The 25,637-nt window shown below is 42.9% G+C and overlaps 1 protein-coding gene across 2 annotated transcripts in view; it reads left to right on the top strand.

Annotated features, from left to right (window-relative positions):
• Nucleotides 1–7,572: 7,572 nt before the first annotated feature.
• Nucleotides 7,573–25,637, top strand: part of INTS8 (integrator complex subunit 8) — a 79,162-nt gene continuing 61,097 nt past the window's right edge. Inside the window, exons 1-8 of one of the 2 annotated variants that reach the window (XM_074386847.1) lie at nt 7,573–7,871; nt 9,191–9,365; nt 11,614–11,754; nt 12,068–12,139; nt 13,998–14,049; nt 16,891–17,073; nt 21,332–21,439; nt 24,243–24,398. In XM_074386847.1, coding sequence (XP_074242948.1) covers nt 7,742–7,871; nt 9,191–9,365; nt 11,614–11,754; nt 12,068–12,139; nt 13,998–14,049; nt 16,891–17,073; nt 21,332–21,439; nt 24,243–24,398 — 1,017 coding nt within the window. In that variant the 5' untranslated portion in view covers nt 7,573–7,741. The remainder of the gene's footprint in view (nt 7,872–9,190; nt 9,366–11,613; nt 11,755–12,067; nt 12,140–13,997; nt 14,050–16,890; nt 17,074–21,331; nt 21,440–24,242; nt 24,399–25,637) is intronic. The other variant, XM_003938753.4, reaches the window with a different exon arrangement.

Here is a 25,637-nt window from a genome sequence, read left to right as displayed (position 1 = left end):
CAAGACCCTGTGTCTGCAAAAAATAAATAAATTAGCTGGGAGGATGGTGTTCATCTGTGGTCCCAGCTGCTCAAGAGGCTGAGGCAGAATGATCACTTGAACCCAATATGTCAAGGATGCAGTGAGCTAAATGCCACAGCACTCCACCCTGGGCAACAGAGAGAGACCATCTCAAAAAACACAGGCCAGGCATGGTGGCTCACGCCTGTAATCCCAGCACTTTGGGAGGTGGATGAATCAGGGACCAGGCGGGTGGATCACTTGAGGTCAGGAGTTCGATACCAGCCTGGCCAACATAGTGAATCCCTGTCTCTACTAAAAATATAAAAATTAGCTGGGCGTGTGGTAGGCACCTGTAATCCCAGCTACTACAGAAACTGAGGCAGGAGAATTGATTGAACTGGGGAGGCAGAGGTTACAGTGAGCCGAGATTGTACCACTGTACTCCAGCCTGGGTGACAGAGCAAGACTCCATCTCAAAAAAGAAAAAAAAAAAAAAATACAGATAAAGTTGAAGTACCTGTGACCCCCTCCTCACCTCTACTCCCTCTCCCATTCACCTCTCCCCTCCCCCTCCCTAGCCCACCCCGTTCTATCCTCCTTCCTCCTTCTCTCTCAGAGCCAAACACAGAAGGATTTTGATGTGCGTGCTTCAATAAAATAGTTTATCAAACTTTTAAGTCTCAGGACCCCTTTACACTGAAACATTGTTAAGCACCCCAAAGAGTCTTTGTTTATAACATTTACCACATTAGTTTTTGGAATAATTAAAACAACACAAAAATCATATAAAAATGAAAACAATTCTATTCCATAAGGACAAATACAATTTTATACAAAAGAACTACTTTCATTTTAAAAATCAGAAGAGTGGGCCGGGCGCGGTGGCTCAAGCCTGTAATCCCAGCACTTTGGGAGGCCGAGGCGGGTGGATCACGAGGTCAAGAGATCAAGACCATCCTGGTCAACAAAGTTAGCTAGGCATGGTGGTGCGTGCCTGTAATCCTAGCTACTCAGGAGGCTGAGGCAGGAGAATTGCTGAACCCAGGGGGCAGAGGTTGCGGTGAGCCGAGATCGCGCCATTGCACTCCAGCCTGGGTAACAAGAGTGAAACTCCGTCTCAAAAAAAAAAAAAAAAAAAAAAATGAGAAGAGTGGCATTGCTCATGTAGACTAGTTAAAAAAAGAAGTATTTAAAATCTTTTCAGATAATTGTGGATTTTCTTCTTCAATATTATACCACAATCTGAGAAAGTGGTGGTTTTTTAAAGATTAGTTTCAATTTGAAATCTGAAATCATCAGTTAACTTTTCAAATTCCATTCCATTACAATCCATCAATCTGTCTTTTAAAAAATTTTTTTTGAGTCAGAGTCTTGCTCTGTCACCCAGGCTGGAGTGCAGTGGCTCAATCTCGGCTCACTACAACCTTCACCTCCTGGGTTCAAGCAAGGAGGGTTCGTGCCTCAGCCTTCCTGAGTAGCTGGGATTACAGGCACCCACCGCCACACCTTGGCTAACTTTTGTATTTTTAGTAGAGACGGGGTTTCACCATGTTGGCCAGGCTGGTTTTGAATTCCTGACCTCAAGTTATCCTGCCTTCCTCAGCCTCCCAAAGTGCTGGGATTACAGATGTAAGCCACCTCACCCGGCTGAAATTTTTTATTGATTTACTTTTAAGAGACAGGGTCTTGCTCTGTCACCCAGGCTGGAGTACAGTAGCATGATCACAGCTCACTGTGGTCTCTAACTCCTGGCTCAAGTGATCATCTCGCCTTAGCCTCCTGAAGTGTTGGGATTACAGGTATGAGCTACTATGCTTGTCTTGTCTTGCAATTTAAATAAATCTTTTAGCTATATATTAGGAAAATATTGATTGCTTTATTAAGTTGTGATGATCTTCTGAAAGTTGACACATTTAAATATACAAGGTTTCTTAATATCACCATTGATGTCATCCAAAAGGTCTTGTCAAGTATTGGGAAGCTCCCAAGTTTACAGTTTTCTAAAATTCAAATTTTTACTTAAAAATTTGAATGTTGCCGGGCGCGGTGGCTCAAGCCTGTAATCCCAGCACTTTGGGAGGCCGAGGCGGGTGGATCACGAGGTCAAGAGATCGAGACCATCCTGGTCAACATGGTGAAACCCCGTCTCTACTAAAAATACAAAACATTAGCTGGGCGTGGTGGTGCATGCCTATAATCCCAGCTACTCAGGAGGCTGAGGCAGGAGAATTGCCTGAACCCAGGAGACGGAGGTTGCGGTGAGCCAAGATCGCGCCATTGCACTCCAGCCTGGGTAACAAGAGCGAAACTCTGTCTCAAAAAAAAAAAAAAAAAAAAAAATTTGAATGTTAGCCAGTCGCAGTGGCGCATGCCTGTAATCCCAGCACTTTGGGAGGCCGAGGGAGGCAGATCAACTGACGTTAGGAGTTTGAGACCAGCCTGGGCAACATGGCAAAACCCCGTCTCTCCTAAAAATACAAAAATTAGCCAGGTGTGGTGGTGGTGTGCCTGTAATTCCCAACTACTCAAGAGGCTGAGGCTGGAGAATCGCTTGAACCCAGGAGGAGGAGGTTGTAGCGAGTGGAGATCACACCGTTGCACCCCAGCCTGAGTGACAAGAGCGAAACTTTGACTAAAAAAAAAAAAAAAAAAAAAAGGATGTTATTTTTGGCCACAAATGCCATCAGTTCCTTTCCATGAAGTGACATGGCAGGTTCACTTTGTTCAAGAAAATGTCTGCTAAATACCCGAGCCTGAATGACCACAGTCTCTTCTCATGTTCTCATTCTTTTTTAAATTTTTTTAAATTTTTTTGAGACAGGGTCTCACGTTGTTGCCCACCTGAGTGCAGTGGTGCGAGTCTGCTCACTGCAGCCTCAACCTCTTGAGCTCAAGCAATCTTCCCACCCCAGTCTCCTGCAGAGCCAGGATTACAGACGCACACCACCATGCTTGGCTTATTTTTTATTTTTATTTTTTTTGTAGAGACAGAAGTCTCACTATGTTGCCCAGGTGTGTTTTGAACTCCTGAACTCTCCCACCTCAGCCTCCCAAAGTGCTCAGATTACTGGCATAAGTCACTGCACCTGGCCAGGTTCTGTTGTTTTAAACCACCAAGTTAGTGGTAATTTGTAACAGCAGCCATGTGAAACAGTTACAATGAGTATGTCACATTTTGTTTGTCTATTCACCAGGTGGTAGACCTTGGTTTCTACTTTTCGGCTACTGTGGATACTGCTGCTCTAAACATTCTAGTCTTTGTGTGGGCACATGTTTCTTCTTTCTCATGGATACATACCTTGGATACATACATCTGTCCCCCGGGTTCAAGCAATTTTCCTGCCTCAGGCTCCCAAATAGCTGGGATTATAGTGCCTGCCATCACATCAGGCTAATTTTTGTATTTTTATACAAAAATTATAGAGATGGGGTTTTACCATATTGGCCAGGCTGGTCTCGCATTCCTGACCTCAGGTGATCCGCCCACTTCTGCCTCCTAGAGTGCTGGGATTACAGGTCTGAGCCACCGCACCTGGCCAACTCAAATGCTTTACTCACTGTTTTATTGTTGGGTTGCAAGAGTTCTTTACATATTCTGGATGTGAGTCCCTTATCAGACATATGATTTGCACATATTTTCTCCCAGTCTGTGGGTTGTCATTCCACTTTCCTGATGGTATCTTTCCAAGTGTATTGCTTTTTAAATAGAAATTGTAAATATTTTCTTTGCCTCTTATTTCTGAAAGCCTAAGACACAGCAAGTTGAAGAAGCCTTGGCTTTTGGACATTCTGGGACACCTTTCAAGAACACTCAGCCCACACCAGGATTGCCACACACTGACAGGGAAAGGTGTGTCATCCAGATCTGGGCAAGCAAACTTGGCCACAGCTAGGATTCTAGACTTCACAGAATATGTGTTTTGCATCAGAGCAGAAGAAGCTGGTGATTTTCAGGGTCTTCTGACAGACCACCCTGAGGACACACTGCTCAAAGGTGAGGTAGGAGGTGAAACGTAACTCTGGAGGCAGGGTTTGGACACTGGACCAAATTGAGGACTCCCTAAAACAGGGATGGGGTGGCAGCAGCTTTCCATAAGACATGCTTAACAGTGTGCCATGTCCATGGATGTTCATTGCAGCACGTTTACAATAGCAAAGACGTGGAACCAACCCAAATGCCCATCCATGATAGACTGGACAGGGAAAATGTGGCACATATACACCATTGAATACTATGCAGCCATAAAAATGATGAGTTCGTGTCCTTTGTAGGTACATGGATGAATCTGGAAACCATCATTCTCAGCAAACTGACACAAGAACAGAAAATCAAACACTGCATGTTCTCACTCATAGGCGGGTGTTGAACAATGAGAACACATGGACACAGGGAGGGGAGCATTGCACACTGGGGTCTGTTGGGGGGAAACAGGGGTGGGACAGGAGAGATAGCATGGGGAGAAATGCCAGATATAAGTGATGGGGAGGAAGGCAGCAAATCACACTGCCATGTGTGTACCTATGCAACAATCTTGCATGTTCTTCATATGTACCCCAAAACCTAAAATGCAATTAAAAAAAAAAAAAGAAAAAAAGAAGAAAAAAAAGAAAAAAAAAAAAAAAAAAAAAGAAGGCTGGGTGTGGTGGCTCACGCCTGTAATCCAAGCACTTTGGAGGCCAAGGCGGGCAGATCACCAGAGGTCGGGATTTCAAGACCAGCCTGACCAACATGATGAAAACCCGTCTTAAAAAAAAAAAAAAAGGCCGGGCGTGGTGGCTCAAGCCGGTAATCCCAGCACTTTGGGAGGCCGAGGCGGGTGGATCACGAGGTCGAGAGATCGAGACCATCCTGGTCAACATGGTGAAACCCCGTCTCTACTAAAAATACAAAAAAAATTAGCTGGGCATGGTGGCACGTGCCTGTAATCCCAGCTACTCAGGAGGCTGAGGCAGGAGAATTGCCTGAACCCAGGAGGCGGAGGTTGCGGTGAGCCGAGATCGTGCCATTGCACTCCAGCCTGGGTAACAAGAGCGAAACTCCGTCTCAAAAAAAAAAAAACAAAACATTGTGCCATGTCAGTTTACCATTGCCATGGCAACACCTGGGCATTGCCACCCCATTCCATGGTAATGACCTGATGACCCAGAAGTTACTACCCTTTTCCTGGAAATTTCTGCATAAACTTCCCCTTAACCTTCATGCAATTACAAGGAGGTATAAATATGCCTGTAGAAGTGCCCTGAGCTGCTGTGGTCAGCGCACTACCTGTGGGGCAGCCGTGCTCTGCAGGGGCAGTCACAGAGGCGGAACACTGCCGCTTCAATAATGCTCTTCTCTTCTACCACTGGCTGACTCTTGAATTCTTTCCTGGACAAAGCAAAGAACTCTCTGGGGCTAAGCTCCAATTTGGGGCTCACCTGCCCTGCATCAAAGGGACAAGAGTCCCTGGCTGGAAGCTTGAGGTCATGAGACCCCTCCAATGTTGTTGAAGTCTTAAACTATGACTCCCTCTAAGAGAGGATCTTTAAATTTGATTTAAAAACCTTCAAGATCTCTGTAAACCTTCAAGTATTTAAGTATGCACTCTGAAACGGGGAGTTCAGTGCTGTAACACTGTTTGAGAACAGCCTGACCAACATGGGGAAGCCCCCTCTCTACTGAAAACACAAAAATTAGCTAGGCGTGGTGGTGCATGTCTGTAATCCCAGCTACTTGGGAGACTGAGGCAGGAGAATCACTGGAACCCGAGAGGCGGAGGTTATGGTGAGCCGAGATCGGGTCATTGCACTTCAGCCTGGGCGACTTTTTTTTTTTTTGGAACTTCGTTTAGAAGCAGCAGCAGCTGCAGCTTACCTGTATTATCTCATTTACCTGCGTTACCCTTTAGCTCTGCTTCAATTCTTTAATCAACCCTAAAATCAGGCATTATCCCTGCTTTACAAATGTGGAAACTGGCCAGGCGCGGTGGCTCAAGCCTGTAATCCCAGCACTTTGGGAGGCCGAGGCGGGTGGATCACGAGGTCAAGAGATCAAGACCATCCTGGTCAACATGGTGAAACCCCGTCTCTACTAAAAATACAAAAATTAGCTGGACATGGTGGCGCACGCCTGTAATCCCAGCTACTCAGGAGGCTGAGGCAGGAGAATTGCCTGAACCCAGGGGGCGGAGGTTGCGGTGAGCCGAGATCGCGCCATTGTACTCCAGCCTGGGTAACAAGAGCGAACTGTCTCAAAAAAAAAAAGAAAAGAAAAAATGTAGAAACTAAGATTCAGAGAGGTTAAATAGCCCATCCAAAGTATTAGAAGGTGAACTCTAGAGCTTGCACTCTTTTTTTTTTTTTTTTTTTTTTTTTTTTTGAGACGGAGTTTCGCTCTTGTTACCCAGGCTGGAGTGCAATGGCACGATCTCGGCTCACCGCAACCTCCGCCTCCTGGGTTCAGGCAATTCTCCTGCCTCAGCCTCCTGAGTAGCTGGGATTACAGGCATGCACCACCACGCCCAGCTAGTTTTTTTGTATTTTTAGTAGAGACGGGGTTTCACCATGTTGACCAGGATGGTCTCGATCTTTCGACCTCGTGATCCACCCGCCTCGGCCTCCCAAAGTGCTGGGATTACAGGCTTGAGCCACCGCGCCCGGCGAGCTTGCACTCTTAATCAGGTCACGATCTGTGAGTGTACCTTTTTTCAGTTTTAATCATTTGTTTTTTTTTTTTTTTTTTTTTTTGAGACGGAGTTTCGCTCTTGTTACCCAGGCTGGAGTGCAATGGCACGATCTCGGCTCACCGCAACCTCCGCCTCCTGGGTTCAAGCAATTCTCCTGCCTCAGCCTCCTGAGTAGCTGGGATTACAGGCACACACCACCATGCCCAGCTAATTTTTTGTATTTTTAGTAGAGACGGGGTTTCACCGTGTTGACCAGGATGGTCTCAATCTCTTGACCTCGTGATCCACCCGCCTTGGCCTCCCAAAGTGCTGGGATTACAGGCTTGAGCCACCGCGCCCGGCCTTAATCATTTGTTAATGGAAAATACAAGAACATCACAGAACGGAGGTAAATGTAAGATGGGGTTAACAACGCCTCTAGCGGGGACATGAAAAGCATTAACTAGGCTCTGTGTATCCGGAGCTAGCCCTGAGAAGGGGAGCAAGGCTGGATCTCACTGCACGCAGCCATCGTCCAGGAAGCGGGCGGGACGCTCGTGCCCCCTGCAGGACAGCGGGAGCATCTGCGGAGAGGACCCAGGTGCGGGGAAGTCTCAGAAATGGGAACCGGGAAATTGAAAGCACCGGAGATAAACTTTGAGTCACAACTAGAACCCGTCGCATTCGCCTTTACGAAAATTACTGAGGCCCGTTGCAACCCTAGATGAGGTTGTCTCATTTCCTCTCTGGGGAACTATCAGGAAACAGGGAACTACCACCACCGCGACCCGGCTTCACGCGTTGCCGTCTCCTATGGCAACCGTGAGGAGGCGTGGTTCGGGGGTTAGTCACGCCCCCTTCTTCTCCAACCCTAACAATGATTGGTCCGAAGGGGCGGCGGTGGCGCGAGGAGGCAGATCCTGGATCGCTGCTCCGGCTAGCCCGCGCCGCCATCTTGGGTTGTGTGAGTTTCCGGGGCGTTTGGAGCGTGGCCTCTCTCCGGCCGGGTTCCGCTGACCGCAGGCCCAGGCCCGCATCCAAGTGTCAGGTTGGAGCCGGGAAGCGGCCCTGGTGGTAGCGGCGGCGGGGGCAGGATGAGCGCGGAGGCGGCGGACCGGGAGGCGGCCACCTCCAGCCGGCCCTGCACCCCGCCGCAGACCTGCTGGTTTGAGTTCCTGCTGGAGGAGTCACTGTTGGAGAAACATCTGCGCAAGCCCTGCCCGGGTGAGCGCGGCGTCTGCACCTGGGGAGCGGGACGCCGCCACCGGCGCTGTCCGCCCGGCCTCGCTCCCTTCCCCGCTTTCTCGGCCACCGAAGCCGCGGCCTGGCAGGCGCGCAAGGGAGCCCAGCTCCGGTGGAGCTCTTCGCTTGCCTAAAACATGCCCAAGTGGATGGAGGGTCAAAGAAAAGCTGGAAACAAAGGCTCTCCTGCCCCTGGAGGGGCGGGCTTGGCGCTGTCAGCCCAAACCCTTCGGTCCTTTTTTACGATTTACCTTTTTACTGTTGGGGTTTTGAGCCGGCGAGGCGGGTCCTGTGGTTGCTTGGGTCGGGGAGGCGGACTGGACCCCTCTGTCACTGAACCCCAAGCGGAATAAATTCAGGGAAATGGGGAGAATCAGCTGTTGGATGCTGATTCTGACGCTAGTTATTAGGTTCTTAAACATTTTGTTTTTCAATGAAGGACTTTTATTGACTCTTAGTTATTCCGAAGTTGGGTTGTAAATAAAAAGAAAATATTTTAAAGCAGGAACTACTGCTCTTTTGCAAGATGGTTTTTTATACTGATGGTAATGATTAATAGCCCAGTTAAATGGTTGTGATTAGGGAAGGAGGAAGACTCCAGGCATTCTCAAAAAAGGTATTGGCACGAAAAGGTAAGTTCCTCGGATAGCATTTTGCTAAATTCAAATCTATATATGGCTTATTCAGTCTCATAGACTGGCGTTAACTGATAGAGACCACTGGGTAAGTAGTTAGCGTACTTAGGCAGTTTTGCCAGCTGTGTAATGCCCTGATTCGTTCCTTTTGAAAGGTACTTGTTGAGTGCTTACAGGGTGCCATGCACTGTGCTTAATTGTTCACATCTGTTACCTCCTTTAATTCAGTCTTCATAATGATCATGTGAAGTAGATAATAGCCTCTATTTTGCATTGGAGGAAACAGGTGCAGAGGTAACTTGACGGAGGTCCCCCTAATTAAGTGTCAAAATAATAGTTCTAATGCTTGTATCTCATTCTTCTAATTGGCAGTGGTTATTTGCAGAACCAGAAATCTGTAACTATCATGTGCTACGCTGTGAGGTGCTTTTTTTTGCTTGCTTTCACAGTGACCTGTTACCCTTTCTTCCCCCTTACCACTCTTCCTGATCTTCCCCTTTAACTCACAAGTGCACTTTTTACATATGGCATTTCTTGGTCGTTATAACAGCACAGCTGTTTGGATTCCTTTTGGGGCAAAAAAAAAAAAAAAAAACAAAAAACAACACTTTTGTATCTTCATAATTAAAACTTAAATTTAAGAATTTATATTCTTTTAAATCCTAGATCCTGCACCAGTTCAACTTATAGTTCAGTTTTTGGAACAGGCTTCCAAACCTTCAGTTAATGAACAAAACCAAGTTCAACCTCCACCTGATAACAAGAGAAATCGTATTTTAAAACTACTTGCTCTTAAAGTTGCTGCACATTTGAAGTGGGACTTAGACATATTAGAGAAAAGGTACATGAGATTTCAGTGAAATTTCATTTGAAGTACTATTTAAATATCTTTTATTTCTATATATGCTTTTATGATATTGGCTCTTAAAAATTACAGGCTGGGCACTGTGGCACCATGCCTATAATCCCAAGCACTTTGGGAGGCCAAGGCAAACGGATTACTTGAGGTCAGGAGTTCCAGATCATCCTGGCCATCAAGGTGAAACCCCATTTCCAGCCAGGTGTGGTGGTGGGTGCCTGAAATCCCAGCAACTTGAGAGGCTGAGGCATGAGAATTGCTTGAACCTGGGAGGCTGAGGTTGTCCAGCCTGGGTGATCTACACCTAAACTGTTGTAAATTTCTCAATTGACTTATCTGAAGACAATGAATAAAAATTAAGGATAGATGTTGTGTAGTATTATGGATGATTTGCTATTGAATAATTGAGTTAATTTTACTGGTCATAAATCACTATCTCCTATTAAAACCGCTGATCTAGAATCAGTGCTTATTTGCTTAAAAATACTTTCAAGCCTGTGGTTAGAAAATGATTTATTTTCATCTCCTCAGCACAATTAAATACTTTATAGGAAGTTGGGAAGTATTCAGAAAATAGGAAATAATTACGGATGGGAGAGGTTTGTTTTCTTTTTCTTTTTTTTGAGACGGAGTTTCGCTCTTGTTGCCCCGGCTGGAGTGCAATGGCGCGATCTCGGCTCACTGCAACCTCCGCCTCCTGGGTTCAGGCAATTCTCCTGCCTCAGCCTCCCGAGTAGCTGGGATTACAGGCACACGCCACCATGCCCAGCTAATTTTTTGTATTTTTAGTAGAGACAGGGTTTCACCATGTCGACCAGGATGGTCTCGAACTCTCGACCTTGTTATCCACCCGCCTCGGCCTCCCAAAGTGCTGGGATTACAGGCTTGAGCCACCGCGCCCGGCCAAAAACCCCCCTTTTTAACCACATTCTTCAGCATTAAATATTAGAATTTTTTTTTTTTTTTTAAAGATGGGGTTTCACCATGATGGCCAGGCTGGTCTTGAACTCCTGACCCCAGGTGATCCACCCACCTTGGCCTCCCAAAGTGCTAGGATTACAGGCGTGAGCCACCGTGCCCGGCTAAATATTAGAATTTTTTAAATGTATTTTTAATCTGAGGGGGAACCCATATGTGATAGACTGAAGAGACATCAGCAGATACCAGTGAGTACAAAGAAGTATGGCATGTGTGAGGCAGCTGGAAAATTGAACACTGATAGGCTGTTTGACAGTAAGCAAGTCTACATTTTTTAGATGTGAAATTAATATTGTGATTGTGTTAAGAGTGAATTTTGAGATATATTCTGAAATATTTATGGACAAAATGATTTGGGAAGTGGTTAAGAGTAGAGATTAAATAAGATTGGCCATCAGATGATAATTGCTAAATGATGGTTATGTAGGAGTTCATTATATCATTATATTCTGTCTACTTTTTCTTTTTTTTTTTTTTTTGAGACGGAGTTTCGCTCTTGTTACCCAGGCTGGAGTGCAATTGCGCGATCTTGGCTCACCGCAACCTTTGCCTCCGAGGTTCAAGCGATTCTCCTGCCTCAGCCTCCTGAGTAACTGGGATTATAGGTGTGTGTCACCACACCTGGCTAAGTTTTCTATTTTTTTTTTTTTTTTCTTGAGACAGTTTTGCTGCTGTTACCTGAGCTGGAGTGCAATGGCGTGATCGCGGCTCACTGCAAACTCCGCCTGCTGGGTTCAGGCCATTCTCCTGCCTCAGCCTCCTGAGTAGCTGGGATTACAGGCACATGCCATGCCCAGCTAATTTTTTATATTTTTAGTAGAGACAGGGTATCACCATGTTGACCAGGATGGTCTCGATCTCTTGACCTCATGATTCACCCGCCTTGGCCTCCCAAAGTGCTGGGATTACAGGTGTGAGCCACCGCGCCTGGTCCAAGTTTTGTATTTTTAGTAGAGATGGGGTTTCTCCATATTGGTCAGGTTGATCTTGAACTCCCAACATAGGTGATCCACCTGCCTCAGCCTCCCAAATTGCTGGGATTATAGGTGTGAGCCACCATACCTGGCAGTATTCTGTCTACTTTTTTAAGTTTTTTCATAATAAAAAGTTCTTAACATCTTTCCATATTTGGTAAACCCGAAGATGTAGTTCCTTGAAAATGTAGCTATTTTCAGTGAGGATATGGAATTGTGTGTATTTTGTGTTTCTTTCGCAGTTTACATGCAAACGTGTACCTTTTGCTTCTTTTAAGTTTGTCTGTTCCAGTGTTGAATATGCTACTAAATGAACTACTCTGCGTCAGTAAAGTTCCTCCTGGGACGAAGCATGTAGACATGGATCTGGCCACTTTACCTCCAACCACTGCCATGGCTATACTTCTCTACAATAGATGGTAAATGTTTTCGTAAACCCAGAAGGTGCTGGGCAACCTCTGTTTCATTGCACTGTGGCTTTTAGGGGTATGCTTTTAATGGACCCATTCTGCTGCAGAGATTTCTTAGATCTTGGGAACTGTGAGTTTGATGATGGAGAAAATTCGTGACTGCATAAATGAAAAGCAGTCTAATAAAAATGTGGATGACTTATGAAGGATTTACCACGTGCCATTTAATGCTTCAGATAATTTATACAAACCTGAGGAGTACTTGAAGAAATAATTGAAATGACATTTATAATCTATTTTCTTTTTCCTGTCGTTTCTTCAGGGCAATTAGGACGATTGTTCAAAGTAGTTTTCCAGTCAAACAGGCAAAACCTGGACCCCCTCAGTTAAGTGTGTAAGTTGGCAGCTATGACCCTTCCTGGCACTTTTTTCATTAGAGTCTTTAAAATGTTCGCAAGTTTTTAATAACCTGTTGTAAGAAGTAGAATAAGAGGAGGAGGGCAGAAGGCCTATGTGAAGGTTTGTTTGAAGGGGTTAGAAGGACTAGAGAGTCAGGTAGTGTGCTAGATACAGAGCTCTGAGAAGGAAAGCACTTTGGGAATTGTGCCATTTATCTGAAAGCATTAAGGTTTTGTTTTGTTTTGTTTTTTGAGATGGAGACTCGCTCTGTTGCCCAGGCTGGAGTGTACTGGTACGATCTCAACTCACTGCAGCCTCTGCCTCCTGGGTTCAAGTGATTCTCCCATCTCAGGCTCCTGAGTAGCTGGGAGTGTGGGTGTTTGCCACCACGCCCAGCTCATTTTTGTATTTTTTAGTAGAGATCGGATTTTGCCATGTAGGCCAGGCTGGTGTTGAACTCCTGATCTCAGGTGATGCACCTCCCTCGGCCTCCCGAGGTTCTGGGATTACAGGTGTGAGCCATGGCACCCAGCCTGATTTTTTTTTTCATTTAATTAAATTGTCTTGAAGAAGATACATTTCTGTGTGGGGAAATTAATATATATAAATATTAGAGTACAATTATAATAGTTGATTGGAGGTTTTCTTTTTTAAAATTTAAAATTTTATTTTATTTTTTTTTTGAGATGGAGTTTTGCTCTTGTTACCCAGGCTGGAGTGCAACGGCACGATCTCGGCTCACCACAACCTCTGCCTCCTGGGTTCAGGCAATTCTCCTGCCTCAGCCTCTTGAGTAGCTGGGATTACAGGCATGCGCCACCATGCCCAGCTAATTTTTTGTATTTTTAGTAGAGACGGGGTTTCACCATGTTGACCGGGGTGGTCTCCATCTCTTGACCTCGTGATCCACCCGCCTCGGCCTCCCAAAGTGCTGGGATTACAGGCTTGAGCCACCGCGCCCGGCCAAATTTTTTATTTTTAAGGCTAGTCATGTGAAGCTGTGGGAGTGGAGAAGGATGGAGTTTTAAACCTGATCTTAATTTCCATGTGGCAGCTTACCCAAATTTGGAGCTAGAAAGCATAGTTTCTAACTTGATATGAATGAGCTTTTGTTAAGTTTTGCTCTTAAATTGAGTAAATGAGGCTGGGTGCTGTGGCTCACACCTGTTATCCTAACACTTTGGGAGGTTGAGGTGGGAGGATTACTTGAGCCCAGGAGGTTGAAGTTGCAGTGATTGTGGCACTGCATTCCAGCCTGGGTGACAGGGAGACCCTGTCTGAAAAGCAAGCAGAAAACCCAAACAAAGTAAATGAGAAAATACTGGTAAGTTAAGGAGCATCATAATAGTTGAGGTTTTTTCCAAACATGAAAATAAATAACATTAAAAACAGTCTTGGGCCGGGCGTGGTGGTTCAAGCCTGTAATCCCAGCACTTTGGGAGGCCGAGGCGGGTGGATCACAAGGTCGAGAGATCGAGACCAACCTGGTCAACATGGTGAAACCCCGTCTCTACTAAAAATACAAAAAATTAGCTGGGCATGGTGGCACGTGCCTGTAATCCCAGCTACTCAGGAGGCTGAGGCAGGAGAATTGCCTGAACCCAGGAGGCGGAGGTTGCGGCGAGCCGAGATCGCGCCATTGCACTCCAGCCTGGGTAACAAGAGCGAAACTCCGTCTCAAAAAAAAAAAAACAAAAAAAAAAAAACAAAAAAAAAACAGTCTTATTTAAACTGAACCTGACTTAAAAACAGTCTTATTTAAACTGAACCTGACTTTCAAGAATGATGCTCATTAGATTTTTTTTAGTCTTGAGAGTAACTTAATACTTTTGTTTTCAATTGTTTTTCTTTAGTATGAATCAAATGCAACAGGAAAAAGAGCTAACAGAAAACATTTTGAAAGTGGTAAGTACTGGCATCTGTTGCACAGTAGCATTTCAGGAACAATTTTAGAGCAGCAGTCCCCAGCCTTTTTGGCACCAGGGACTGGTTTTGGGGAAGACAATTTCCAGGAAACTGAATGGGGGGCAGGGTGGGGGTGGTTTCAGGATGATTCAAACACATTACATTTATTGTGTATGTTATTTTGCATTATTATTACATTGTAATATATAAGGAAATAATTATCCAGCTCACTTAGAATCAGTGGAAACCCTGAGCTTGTTTTCCTGGGGTGGTGGGAAACAGTGACAGCTCATCAGGCATTAATTCTCATAAGTAGGGTGCAGCATGGATCCCTCACATGTGTAGTTCACGATAGGGTTGTGCTCCGATGAGAATCTAATGACCCCATTGATCTGATAGGAGATGTTGCTCAGGTCGTAATGTGAGCGATGGGGAGCAGCTGTGAATATAGATTAAGCTTCTCTTGTTTATAGATGAAGCTTCTCTTGTTTACAGATGAAGCTTCTCTTGCTTACCTGCTCCTCACTTCCTGCTCTGCAGCCTGGTTCCTGATACCAGTACGTGGCCTAGGGGTTGGGGACCTCAGAGATGCATCTTCAAATCTGGGGGGACACAAGAGTTGAGAAGGTCTAAGTACAGTGACATTAAGGTTTTTACTATTAGGATATAGGTATTATTCTAAATCACACATAGACTTTCAATTCTAATAGTAGAGTACTTTACTGCTATTTGTTTCTATTTTTGACTATTTCATGATACATTAGTTCATATGAGAAACTGATTTTGGGCCGGGCGCGGTAGCTCACGCCTATAATCCCAGCACTTTGTGGGGCTGAGACGGGTGGATCACGAGGTCAAGAGATCGAGACCATCCTGGTCAACATAGTGAAACCCCGTCTCTACTAAAAATACAAAAAAAAAAAAAATTAACTGGGCATGGTGGTGCATGCGTGTAGTCCCAGCTACTCGGGAGGCTGAGGCAGGAGAATTGCTTGAACCCAGGAGTCGGAGGTTGTGGTGAGTTGAGATCGTGCCATTGCACTCCAGCCTGGGTAACAAAAGCGAAACTCCGTCTCAAAAAAAAAAAAAAACATACAAAAAATGAGCTGAGCATGGTGGCGCGTGCCTGTAATCCCAGCTACTCAGGAGGCTGAGGCAGGAGAATTGCCTGAACCCAGGAGGCGGAGGTTGTGGTGAGCCGAGATGGCGCCATTGCACTCCAGCCTGGGTAACAAGAGCGAAACTCCGTCTAAAAAAAAAAAAAAAAAAAAAAAAAAAAAATGATTTTACAGGTGATGTCTTTACATTCTTTTGTATTTTTCAAAAACTCTGACAAACATATATACTTTATATTTTAAAAATTACTTTTATAGTAAGTTACAGCAGTTTTTAATTTTAATTTTTTTTGAGACAGTGTCTTGCCCTGCCACCCGGGCTGAAGTGACAGTGATGCAGTCTTGGCTCACTGCAACCTCTGCCTCCGAGGTTCAAGCAATTCTCCTGCCTCATCCTCCAGAGTAGCTGGGACTATAGGCCTGTGCCACCGTGCCCAGCTAATTTTTTGTACTTTTAGTAGAGACGGGGTTTTACCCTGTTGGCCAGGCTGGTCTCGAACACATGACCTCAAGTGATCTGCTCGCCTTGGCCTCCCAAAGTGTTGGAATTATAGGCGTGAGCCACTGCACCGGGCCTAGCAGTTATTTTTAAATTGATCTACATAATGGAAAATTAGAAACCTGAGAGTTTCTATAATTTAGAAACGATCTCTGTAATTAACACCTACAGTGTTCCAGATTACCATGTGAGGTATAGGGGCTGGGCAAGGAGAGAAAAAGGTAAGAAATGATCTGTATTTGCTTGTATAGCAAATATGCTCTATTATTTTGAATGTGGAAGTTTTGTTACCTAGTTCGTAATAAAATGGCTGGCACATTGAAGCACGCAAACGTTTCTTGAATAAATTAAGTGGAATAGTGCAAATCTTTTTTTAGACAGGGTCTGACTCTGTTGCCCAGGCTGGAGTGCAGAGTGGCCTGATCTTGGCTCATTGCGGCCTCCACCTCCTGGCCTCAAGCGATCCTCCCACCTCAGTGTTCTCAGTATCTGGGACTACTAGCATGTGCCACCACGTTTGGCTACTTTTTGTATTTTTTGTAGAGATGGGATTTTGCCATGTTGTTCAGTCAGGTCTCAAACTTCTGGACTCAAGCGATTCACCCACCTCAGACCCCCAAAGTGCTGGGAGTACATACGTGAGCCAGTCTGTCCAGCTAAATCTTCAAAGGATTAGCTTTTCTTTCTTTTTTAGACAGAGTATTATTCTGTCACCCATGCTGGAGTGCAGTGGCACAATCTTAGCTCACTGCAACCTCTGCTTCTTGGATTCAAGCAATTCTCATGCCTCAGCCTCCCAAGTAGCTGGGATTACACATGTGCAATAACACGCCCAGCTAATTTTTGTAGTTTTAGTTGAAATGGGATTTCTCCATGTTGGCTAGGCAGGTCTCGAACTCCTGGCCTCGAATGATCCCCCTACCTCGCTTGGTCTCCCAAGGCGTTGGGATTATAGGTGTGAGCCACTGCACCTAGCCTAAAGCATTAACTTTTTCTACAGAAAAAATATACCAGTCTTTCCTGTTTTTCATATTTTCTAATCTCACAGTAGGAACTTATTTTCTTTGATTTAAGGTAACTTTATTTCAACAAATTTAATTGTACTCTTGCTGTGTTAAATTTGTTTTAATAGCTTAGTGTACTGAGCTACTAAATATACTGTACATAATACTCTGTCTAATATCAATTGCTATTTTTGTATTTTAATTTATTTATTGATTTTTGTAGCTGAAAGAACAAGCTGCTGATTCTATTTTGGTACTAGAGGCAGCCCTAAAATTAAACAAGGATCTTTACGTCCATACGATGAGAACTCTAGATTTATTGGCCATGGAACCAGGCATGGTAAATGGAGAAACTGAGAGTTCTACTGCTGGATTGAAAGTCAGAACTGAAGAAATGCAGTGCCAGGTATTTGTTTGATGTTTAATTAATGTATGGCAATTTTTTGGAAAATCTTATATGAAGTTATCCTCCTGTTTTTAATTAGAATTTATTTCTGCTTTTGTCTCTTAAGATGCTATTAAAGCTGCATTGTATTTATACATTTATAAGATTTGACATTTTTCTGAAAGAAATGGAAGGGAAATTTTATGTGATCTATTGTCTCTGAAATAGTTTCCTGATTGTATTTAGGAGACAGAGTTTAAGTACTGAGAATATAGTTACATATAATTGATTTGCAGTTCATTCATATTATGAGAAATGTAATCAGAACAAAAGAAAACAAAAACTAATAACGTGCTGGACTTTGAAAAATCTAGACCTTAGGAGACGCTGTCTAGCTTTTCAGGGATCTTAAGTTTGCCCACTTTATCTAACTCTGGGCCCCTAATTCATTTCACAGCTTTCAGTTGATGCCTATTGTTGGATATTACTTGATGTATTTATGTCTTCTTTTTTCCCTACTGGATTATAAACTCTTTGACATCTTTTTTTAAATTTTTTTAATTTTTTTTTTTTTTATTATGTTCTGTGTCTTACTTTCTAGCATAGAACCTTGAGTAAAATAGAGATATTAAAGTATTCAGCAATTTCCTAGAGAGGGCTACTAGAATCATGCCTTCTAAATTGTATTCTCTTTCTTCAGTCGTATGAGTTGGCATGGCTTCTTTATCACTAATTCCTTTTCTGGCAAGGTATAAAAATAGTTACGACAGTTTTGGGAAGGTGCCTGTATAGATGAGCTGTTTCCAGAGCTAAAGGTAATCATTTATTTAAGGCCCGATGAGCTCGAGTTTACAGCAGGAGTGGGAGTAATGAAGTATTGAGACTTGGTAACCTTTTTTTTTCTTTAAAATTTTATTTATAGAGATAGAATCTCCCTGTGTTCCCCAGGCTGGTCTCGAACTCCTGGGCTCAAGGGATTCCCCCACCTCAGCCCCCCCGAAGTACTGGGATTATAGGATACTTGGTGGTAACCTTTTAAAATCACTGATGAAACTCGCGTATAGTAGTGTTACTGGTACATAGTTTCTCATGATCTTTCAAAACTTGTTTAAAAGTTGTTGATAACACTTCTGATTTTTCACAGTATGGTGGATGATACAACCTGAAAACAGAACTTCTGTAAAACATCTATATGTGCTAGATCAACTATCAACTGTTCTTTTACTTACATAGCTGAGTGACAATTCCTGTTTATTGAAAGGCAAATTCATGGTAACACTCATTTCCTGGCATGATAATATTTAAAGTAGGTTTTTTACATTATTAAAATTTACCTGAGACTTAAAAGAAAAATTGTTATTTTTTTCCCCCAATAAAACCAGGTCTTAGTGCCCTTCAGGGCAGCTTCATTATCAGGTTTTTTTGTTTTTATAATAAATCTGTTGACCGCCTCTTAACCTCTAAACTCATTGTAGTGGCTAGTCAGTTACTAGAGTAATACTTGAAAATATCTTTTTGGTATTTTGCAGTCCATCTTTCCCTAGAAAGCAGGATTATACATAACTATAATAAATATGTGTGTGTGTGTGTGTGTGTGTATGTGTATTTTTTGCTCTTTTAGCACCCTTTAATCCAGATAGGATGAACTCTATAGAATGAAAATCAGCCAAGGATGGCCGAGGTGGGAGGATCACCTGAGGTTAGGAGTTTTGAGACCAGCCTGGCTAATGTGGTGAAATCCTGTCTCTACAAAAAATATAAAAATTAGCTGTAATCCCAGCTACTCGGGATGCTGAGGCAGGAGAATTGCTTGAACCCAGGAGGAGGAGGTTGCAATAAAAACAAAAAAAAAAAGGGAAAGAAAAATTCAGCCAAACATGTAGTGTGGTCTAAATAGTGTAAAGCAATGTTGTAGAGGCTAAAAAGAATTAACCTGGTTTCGTTGAATTGCACAGAACCATATTTATAAAGCTATCAGTAAAGAGTGGTTTCATGATGAACACCAGGCATGATTATGGTGTAGGAGTTTGGAAGAGGAGTAAGTATCTGTTGCCAGAGGTTGGTTTGGTGGTATAAAAGGAGTAAGGGATGTGAAATGAAGCTTATTTCTAGGTTCTTATGTGAATGGGGAATTCAGAAGACTGGTATGGTTAAAATAGAGTATGGTAGAAAGGTTTAGAAAGAGAAATTAGGCCAGATTCTGAGATTCTTACATAGCAGGAGAAGGAGTTTGAACTTTCTTCTGTTTGGGGGAATAATTGAAGACTTTTTCTTTTTTTTTTTGAGATGGAGTCTCACTCTGTCGCCAGGGTGGAGTACAGTGTCGTAATCTCGGCTCACTGCAACCTTCGTCTTCTGAGTTCAAGCTATTCTCCTGCCTCAGCCTCCTGAGTAGCTGGGACTACAGATGTGTACCACCGTGCCCAGTTAATTTTTGTATTTTTAGTAGAGACAGGGCTTCACCATGTTGGCCAGTATGCTCTCCATCTCTTGACCTCGTGATCCATCCGCCTTGGCCTCCCAAAGTGCTGGGATTACAGGCATGAGCCACCGCGCCCAGCAAAGAATTTTTAAATCAGTCAGATTAAGAAGACTTCATCTGTCAGCTATGTGTAGAATAAATTTGAGGCGTTTAGGAATCTGAGTTCAAACATGGGCTCTGCCATTACTTGTATGCTTTTCACGTCACTTTCTGGGCCTTTGTATTCTTATCCATAAAATGGCCAAGTTGAACTAAATAATCTGAGTCTTTTTTGAGTTTTGCATTCGGTAATTCCAGGTGTCAATTTAAGAAAGCTTTTGGAAAAACATATAAATTCTTTTTTGCCTGTTGTCCACATCTTACATACAACTTCTGTCATAGAAACATACAACTGGAAAAGTTTTCTAGTTTAAATTTCTCAATTTAACCAGTATGTTATGTTAGATGTGTACCACCTTCACTTTTGAGGGGCTCTCCAGCTTTTTTTTCCTTCTCCTGTATTAGAAGAATTTCCGATCTTTTCAGACTTGTAGGAGGCAGAGCCTGCTTCTTAAAAAATAAACTGAAAACTCCAGTACTAGCTTTCTCTAGCCTTATCTGGCTCAAGGGCAGGCATATCACATAAGTTTTACAAAACAGATGGGTACGCTTCTTTTAGACTGAATCAGGAGCTAGTCCTAGTAAGTCATAGCATTGAGGGTGATGGAGAATCCATTGTGGTGGTACGTAGTGGCAACAGTGACAGTAAAAACTGGTTTCCACGGCCGGGCGCGGTGGCTCAAGCTTGTAATCCCAGCACTTTGGGAGGCCGAGGCAGGTGGGTCACAAGGTCAAGAGATTGAGACCATCCTGGTCAACATGGTGAAACCCCGTCTCTACTAAAAATACAAAAAATTAGTGGGCATGGTGGCGCATGCCTATAATCCCAGCTACTCAGGAGGCTGAGGAAGGAGGATTGCTTGAACCCAGGAGGCGGGGGTTGCGGTGAGCCGAGATCGCGCCATTGCACTCCAGCCTGGGTAACAAGAGTGAAACTCCGTCTCAGAAGAAAAAAAAAAAAATCTGGTTTCCAGGGACAGCACTTGCGGGAATGGAGCTGCTGCTTTCAGGGTCTGGTCTTGGTGGCTACAGGTGACAGGAGCTGTGGAATCTTGTGTTGAGATTGTCTGCAGTGGTATCTTCATTAGACCAGTGTTGGCTCTCATCTTAACTGCATGCCTCTCTTGCCCTTTTTTCTAGTTGGATTCTTTAGTCTTTCTTTCTTTTTTTTTTTTTTTGGAGACGGAGTTTCGCTCTTGTTACCCAGGCTGGAGTGCAATGGCGCGATCTCAGCTCACCGCAACCTCCGCCTCCTGGATTCAAGCAATTCTCCTGCCTCAGCCTCCTGAGTAGCTGGGATTACAGGCACACACCACCATGCCCAGCTAATTTTTTGTATTTTTAGTAGAGATGGGGTTTCACCTTGTTGACCAGGATGGTCTCGATCTCTCGACCTTGTGATCCACCCACCTCGGCCTCCCAAAGTGCTGGGATTACAGGCTTGAGCCACCGCGCCCGGCATGATTCTTTAGTCTTTCTAACAATTCTGTAGGCAACCTGAAATGTCAGTAAATCAGTTTTCTGCTTAAATTGACCAGAGTTGGTTTATGTTGCTTGTGACTAAGAACATTGATGGTAGCACCGCTCTTTGGAATATGTGTTTTTTCTTTGTTTTCCTGAGATAAAGAGAATTTTGTTCTGTCAGCTCTTAAGTACCTGAGAAATTATTAAGCAAATTGGTGTTCATTATTATTTCAGGTGTGCTATGATTTGGGTGCAGCATACTTCCAGCAAGGCTCCACAAATTCAGCTGTCTATGAAAATGCCAGGGAAAAATTTTTTAGAACCAAAGAACTAATTGCAGAGGTAAATCCAGTCATAATAGGCACTTAATATGCAGTTCTTTAAAACATCTATATATTTTTTTGGCTTTGATTTTTCTGATGATAAAAATGTGTTCATTATTTGTAATGTTCAAGAAAGTGCTAAAACTAGTTTTAAAAAATTTGTAGTAATATAACCTGAAAATAACCCCTTTTAGAAATCTAATATATTTTCTTCCCAGTTTTTCTTTTATTTACATGTTTTTGTACAGTTAAGCTCATTGTAAATACTCTATCTTGCTTAAATCTTTGACTAGGCATTATAAATGTATCATGTGGAAGTACTCTGACTTCATTTCCCTTATGCTTGGGCATTTAGGTTGCTTATTATAAAGCTGCAATATTTGTATCTTTTTTTTTTTTTTGCATGTTTTTATTGCACTCTGTTAAATGCTTACAGTTAGATAGCCTGTGTAAAAATGAAAGTTTACTTCAGGCAAATTAATTTTTATAAGTTTAGTGAATTATTGGCCCATAAACTGTATACACACTTGAATCTTTTATATTGATAAAAATATAACTTTGTAAATTATATCAATTGGGTCTAAAGCGTGCTAAAGCTGAACTTTTTTTTTCTTTTTTTTTTTTTGAGACAGAGTCTTGCTTTGTCGCCAGGTGCCAGGTTGGAGTGCAGTGGCGCGAGCTTGGCTCACTGCAGCCTCCGCCGCCCGGGTTCAAACTATGCTCCTGCCTCAGCCTCACAAGTAGCTGGGACCACAGGTGCACACCACCACACCCAGCTAATTTCTGTATTTTTCAGTAGAGAACGGGTTTTGCCATGCTGGCCAGGATGGTCTCGATCTCCTGACCTCGTTGATCTGCCCACCTCGGCCTCCCAAAGTGCTGGGATTAGAGGTGTGAGCCACTGCACCTGGCAAGCTGAACTTTTTCTAATGTCGTTCTGGAATAATTGGATGATATGACATTGCATTTTGACATTTCAAAGGTATGAGCCTTTTCCAAAGGTTCTTTAATGAGATTAATAATATTTATTAATCCCAAAGAGTGGGTATTTATATATTCAAGCATAAATTTTTCTTCACATTTCAGGTATGTTTAAGTTTCTACAAGCATTACCATGTCAGTAGTTTTTTTTTTTTTTTTTTTTTTTTTTTGAGGCTATAATTTATCAAACCAAATTACTTTCCAGGTACATTTCTCAGCGCACTTCAGTTAGCAGTGAGTGTTTAAAAACCATTATTTTTTTTTAACTTGATGAGTGAAATATGGTATCTTTTATAAACTTGCCTTCCATTAATTCCTAATATGAGTAAACATTTTTACTGTGTTTATGATTTGTGCTTTTATTTTTACGATTCAGATGACTGAATTGTGAAGTATACAACTAGGTTTTCATATGCCTGGTGCCTGGAAAAATTCCCACTTCAATCTCTGCTGTCCTGAGTAGAGATATTGATCAAATGCCCTAGAGGTTTAAATGCTTCTGTTATTCTAGCTAGACCCACTAGAAATCCCCGTTTTACTTTGCCTAGGAAATTCATCACGTTTCTAATTTTGTGGCATTTCAGATACAAAAATTTAAAACTTTCATATTTTTTTAAACTTTTTTTTTTTTTTTGAGACGGAGTTTCGCTCTTGTTACCCAGGCTGGAGTGCAATGGCGCGATCTCAGCTCACCGCAACCTCTGCCTCCTGGGTTCAGGCAATTCTCCTGCCTCAGCCTCCTGAGTAGCTGGGATTACAGGCACGCGCCACCATGCCCAGCTAATTTTTTGTATTTTTAGTAGAGACGGGGTTTCACCATGTTGACCAGGATGGTCTCGATCTCTCGACCTCGTGATCCACCCGCCTCGGCCTCCCAAAGTGCTGGGATTACAAGCTTGAGCCACCGCGCCCGGCCAGTAAACTTTTTTTAAAAAATCCTCTGGGTAGAAGCATTTCTGTTAGAGGTGAGTGATGATTATGTTTTCTTTGCTCTCTCCTTTTTTTTTTTTTTTTTTTTTGAGATGGAGTCTCACTCTCTTGCCAGGCTGGAATGCAGTGGCATGATCTCGGCTCACTGCAGCCTCCAACTCCCTGGTTCAAGCAATTCTCCTGCCTCAGCCTCCTGAATAGCTGGGATTACAGGCATGTGCCACCACACCTGGCCAATTTTTGTATTTTAAGTAGAGACAGTGTTTCACCATGTTGGCTAGGATGGCCTCGATCTCCTGGCTTTGTGATCTGTCCGCCTCAGCCTCCCAAAGTGCTGGGATTACAGGCGTGAGCCACCTTGCCCAAGCCTACTCTCTCCTTTAAATCTCTGCCTGGTATATGTCTTTTAAAACATTTAAACTTGTCTTTAATTTTAACACCGTTTGTTCTTTGTTAATGTCTGGTCATACCAACTTGGTATGATAATGATGTCCACTTTTGTATATAGGCCTGAAAACGCTAAATCAAGCTTCAGCAAACATTCTTTGCAAAGGACCAGCTACTAAATATTCCAGGCTTTCGGGCCCACATTCAGTCTCTATTGCATATTCTTAGTATTTTTTTGTCCTCTTTGAGTAGTTTACAGCCCACAGAAATTGTTCTTAGCTCAAAGGACAAACAAAAACAGACCATAGGCTGGATTTGGCCTATAGCAACGGTTTTTTGACCCCTATTCTAAACCTTTAATGTTTTTGTTTTTTGATTCCTCCAATTTCGAATTTTTCATTAACATTTCCTTTCCATTAGCAATTTGTTAGCATTTCCATGTACTGTTAAAACATGCTAAGGTGGTGCTAGACTATTGTTTATATTACATGAGTGGATAATGGTGTATACCTCTTACTTTACAGATAGGTTCATTATCTCTTCATTGTACCATAGATGAGAAGCGGTTAGCTGGCTATTGTCAAGCATGTGATGTTCTTGTACCTTCTTCTGATAGTACGTCTCAACAGTTGACTCCGTATAGTCAAGTCCATATTTGTTTGAGATCTGGCAGCTATCAGGTAAGATTTATAAGGGGGATGCACTGGTATAGTTGAAAAGTTTTGGAAGCCAGACAAAACTAAGTTCAAATCTTGGCACCACCAGTTTACCAGTTATGCGACTTGGGGCAAGTCATTTACACTGTCAGACTGGCCTGTAACATAATGGTAATAATTATACCATTTCCTGAGATTATTAGGAAAATCTAGTGAGAAGTTATAGTTCATAATTTCTGCAAAGCATTACACAGATGTTAGTTTTTCATTGTTACTGTCTTTTCTTAAAGGTATAAAGCAGGCGTCCCCAAACTACGGCCCTCAGGCCACATGCGGCCCCCTGAGGCCATTTATCCAGCCCCTGCTGCACTTCAGGAAGGGGCACCTCTTTCATTGGTGGTCAGTGAGAGGAGCACAGTATGCGGCGGCCCTCCAACGGTCTGAGGGACAGTGAACTGGCCCCCTGTGTAAAAAGTTTGGGGACACCTGGTATAAAGTTTGCCTATTTTAAATACATTTTCTAAGAAATACTTGTAAGCAGGACTTTTAACATTAAACAATTGCAGGTAGACAGTCTTTAGTTGTGTGTTTGTTTAGCAGCTGGGATTGTTGGCTGCTAATATATTAATAGCTTTTAGTTTTACAAAACATTAAGTCTTGTGTCTTTTGGATGTATGGCTTGTAGCCCAGCTTTATTAGCCCTTCCAAATAATAAGACTGAAGGAGAAAGGGAGCACAGCGAACATGGCAATTCTGGTGGGTTTGGATGGTCTGTTACAGACACAGCCCACCTGCCCTTGAGCCTACTCACCATCTCAGTTTGGTTCATGAAAAGGCCTTTATGAGTCGTTTGAGACTTTTGTTGCCTCCCTTCCCCCACCTCTTGGTGTTTATCTTCAGTTTTATTATGAAAATCACTGGAAATTATAATTATACTTTTAAAGTCTTTATTGGAAAGCATTCTAAAGAAGAAACAGTGCATTCATTCATGTTATTTAACTCAAAATAGGAATCGCGAAATGACGAAGCCGTAACTGACTTTTAGTTTTGTGTCTCCAATTGGGTATTATTCCAGCTTTATAGTTTTCTTATCTAGGGGATTTTTTGTTTTTCACAGAAAATAGAGGAAGAGAAAAAACAAGATGGCACTTCTTTCTCCTGGTTTTGGCCCTTTTTTAAAAAAAAAAAAAATATTGCTTTGTTCTAGGAAAGAAAATTAAACTTTCTTGAAGTTTAATTACATATACAAGTGAATTTAATAAA

Source organism: Saimiri boliviensis, chromosome 15 (assembly GCF_048565385.1).
Source record: "Saimiri boliviensis isolate mSaiBol1 chromosome 15, mSaiBol1.pri, whole genome shotgun sequence".
Taxonomy (NCBI): Eukaryota; Metazoa; Chordata; class Mammalia; order Primates; family Cebidae; genus Saimiri; species Saimiri boliviensis.
Note: the sequence above shows the minus strand (reverse complement) of the source record. Positions and strands in the feature narration are given on the sequence as shown.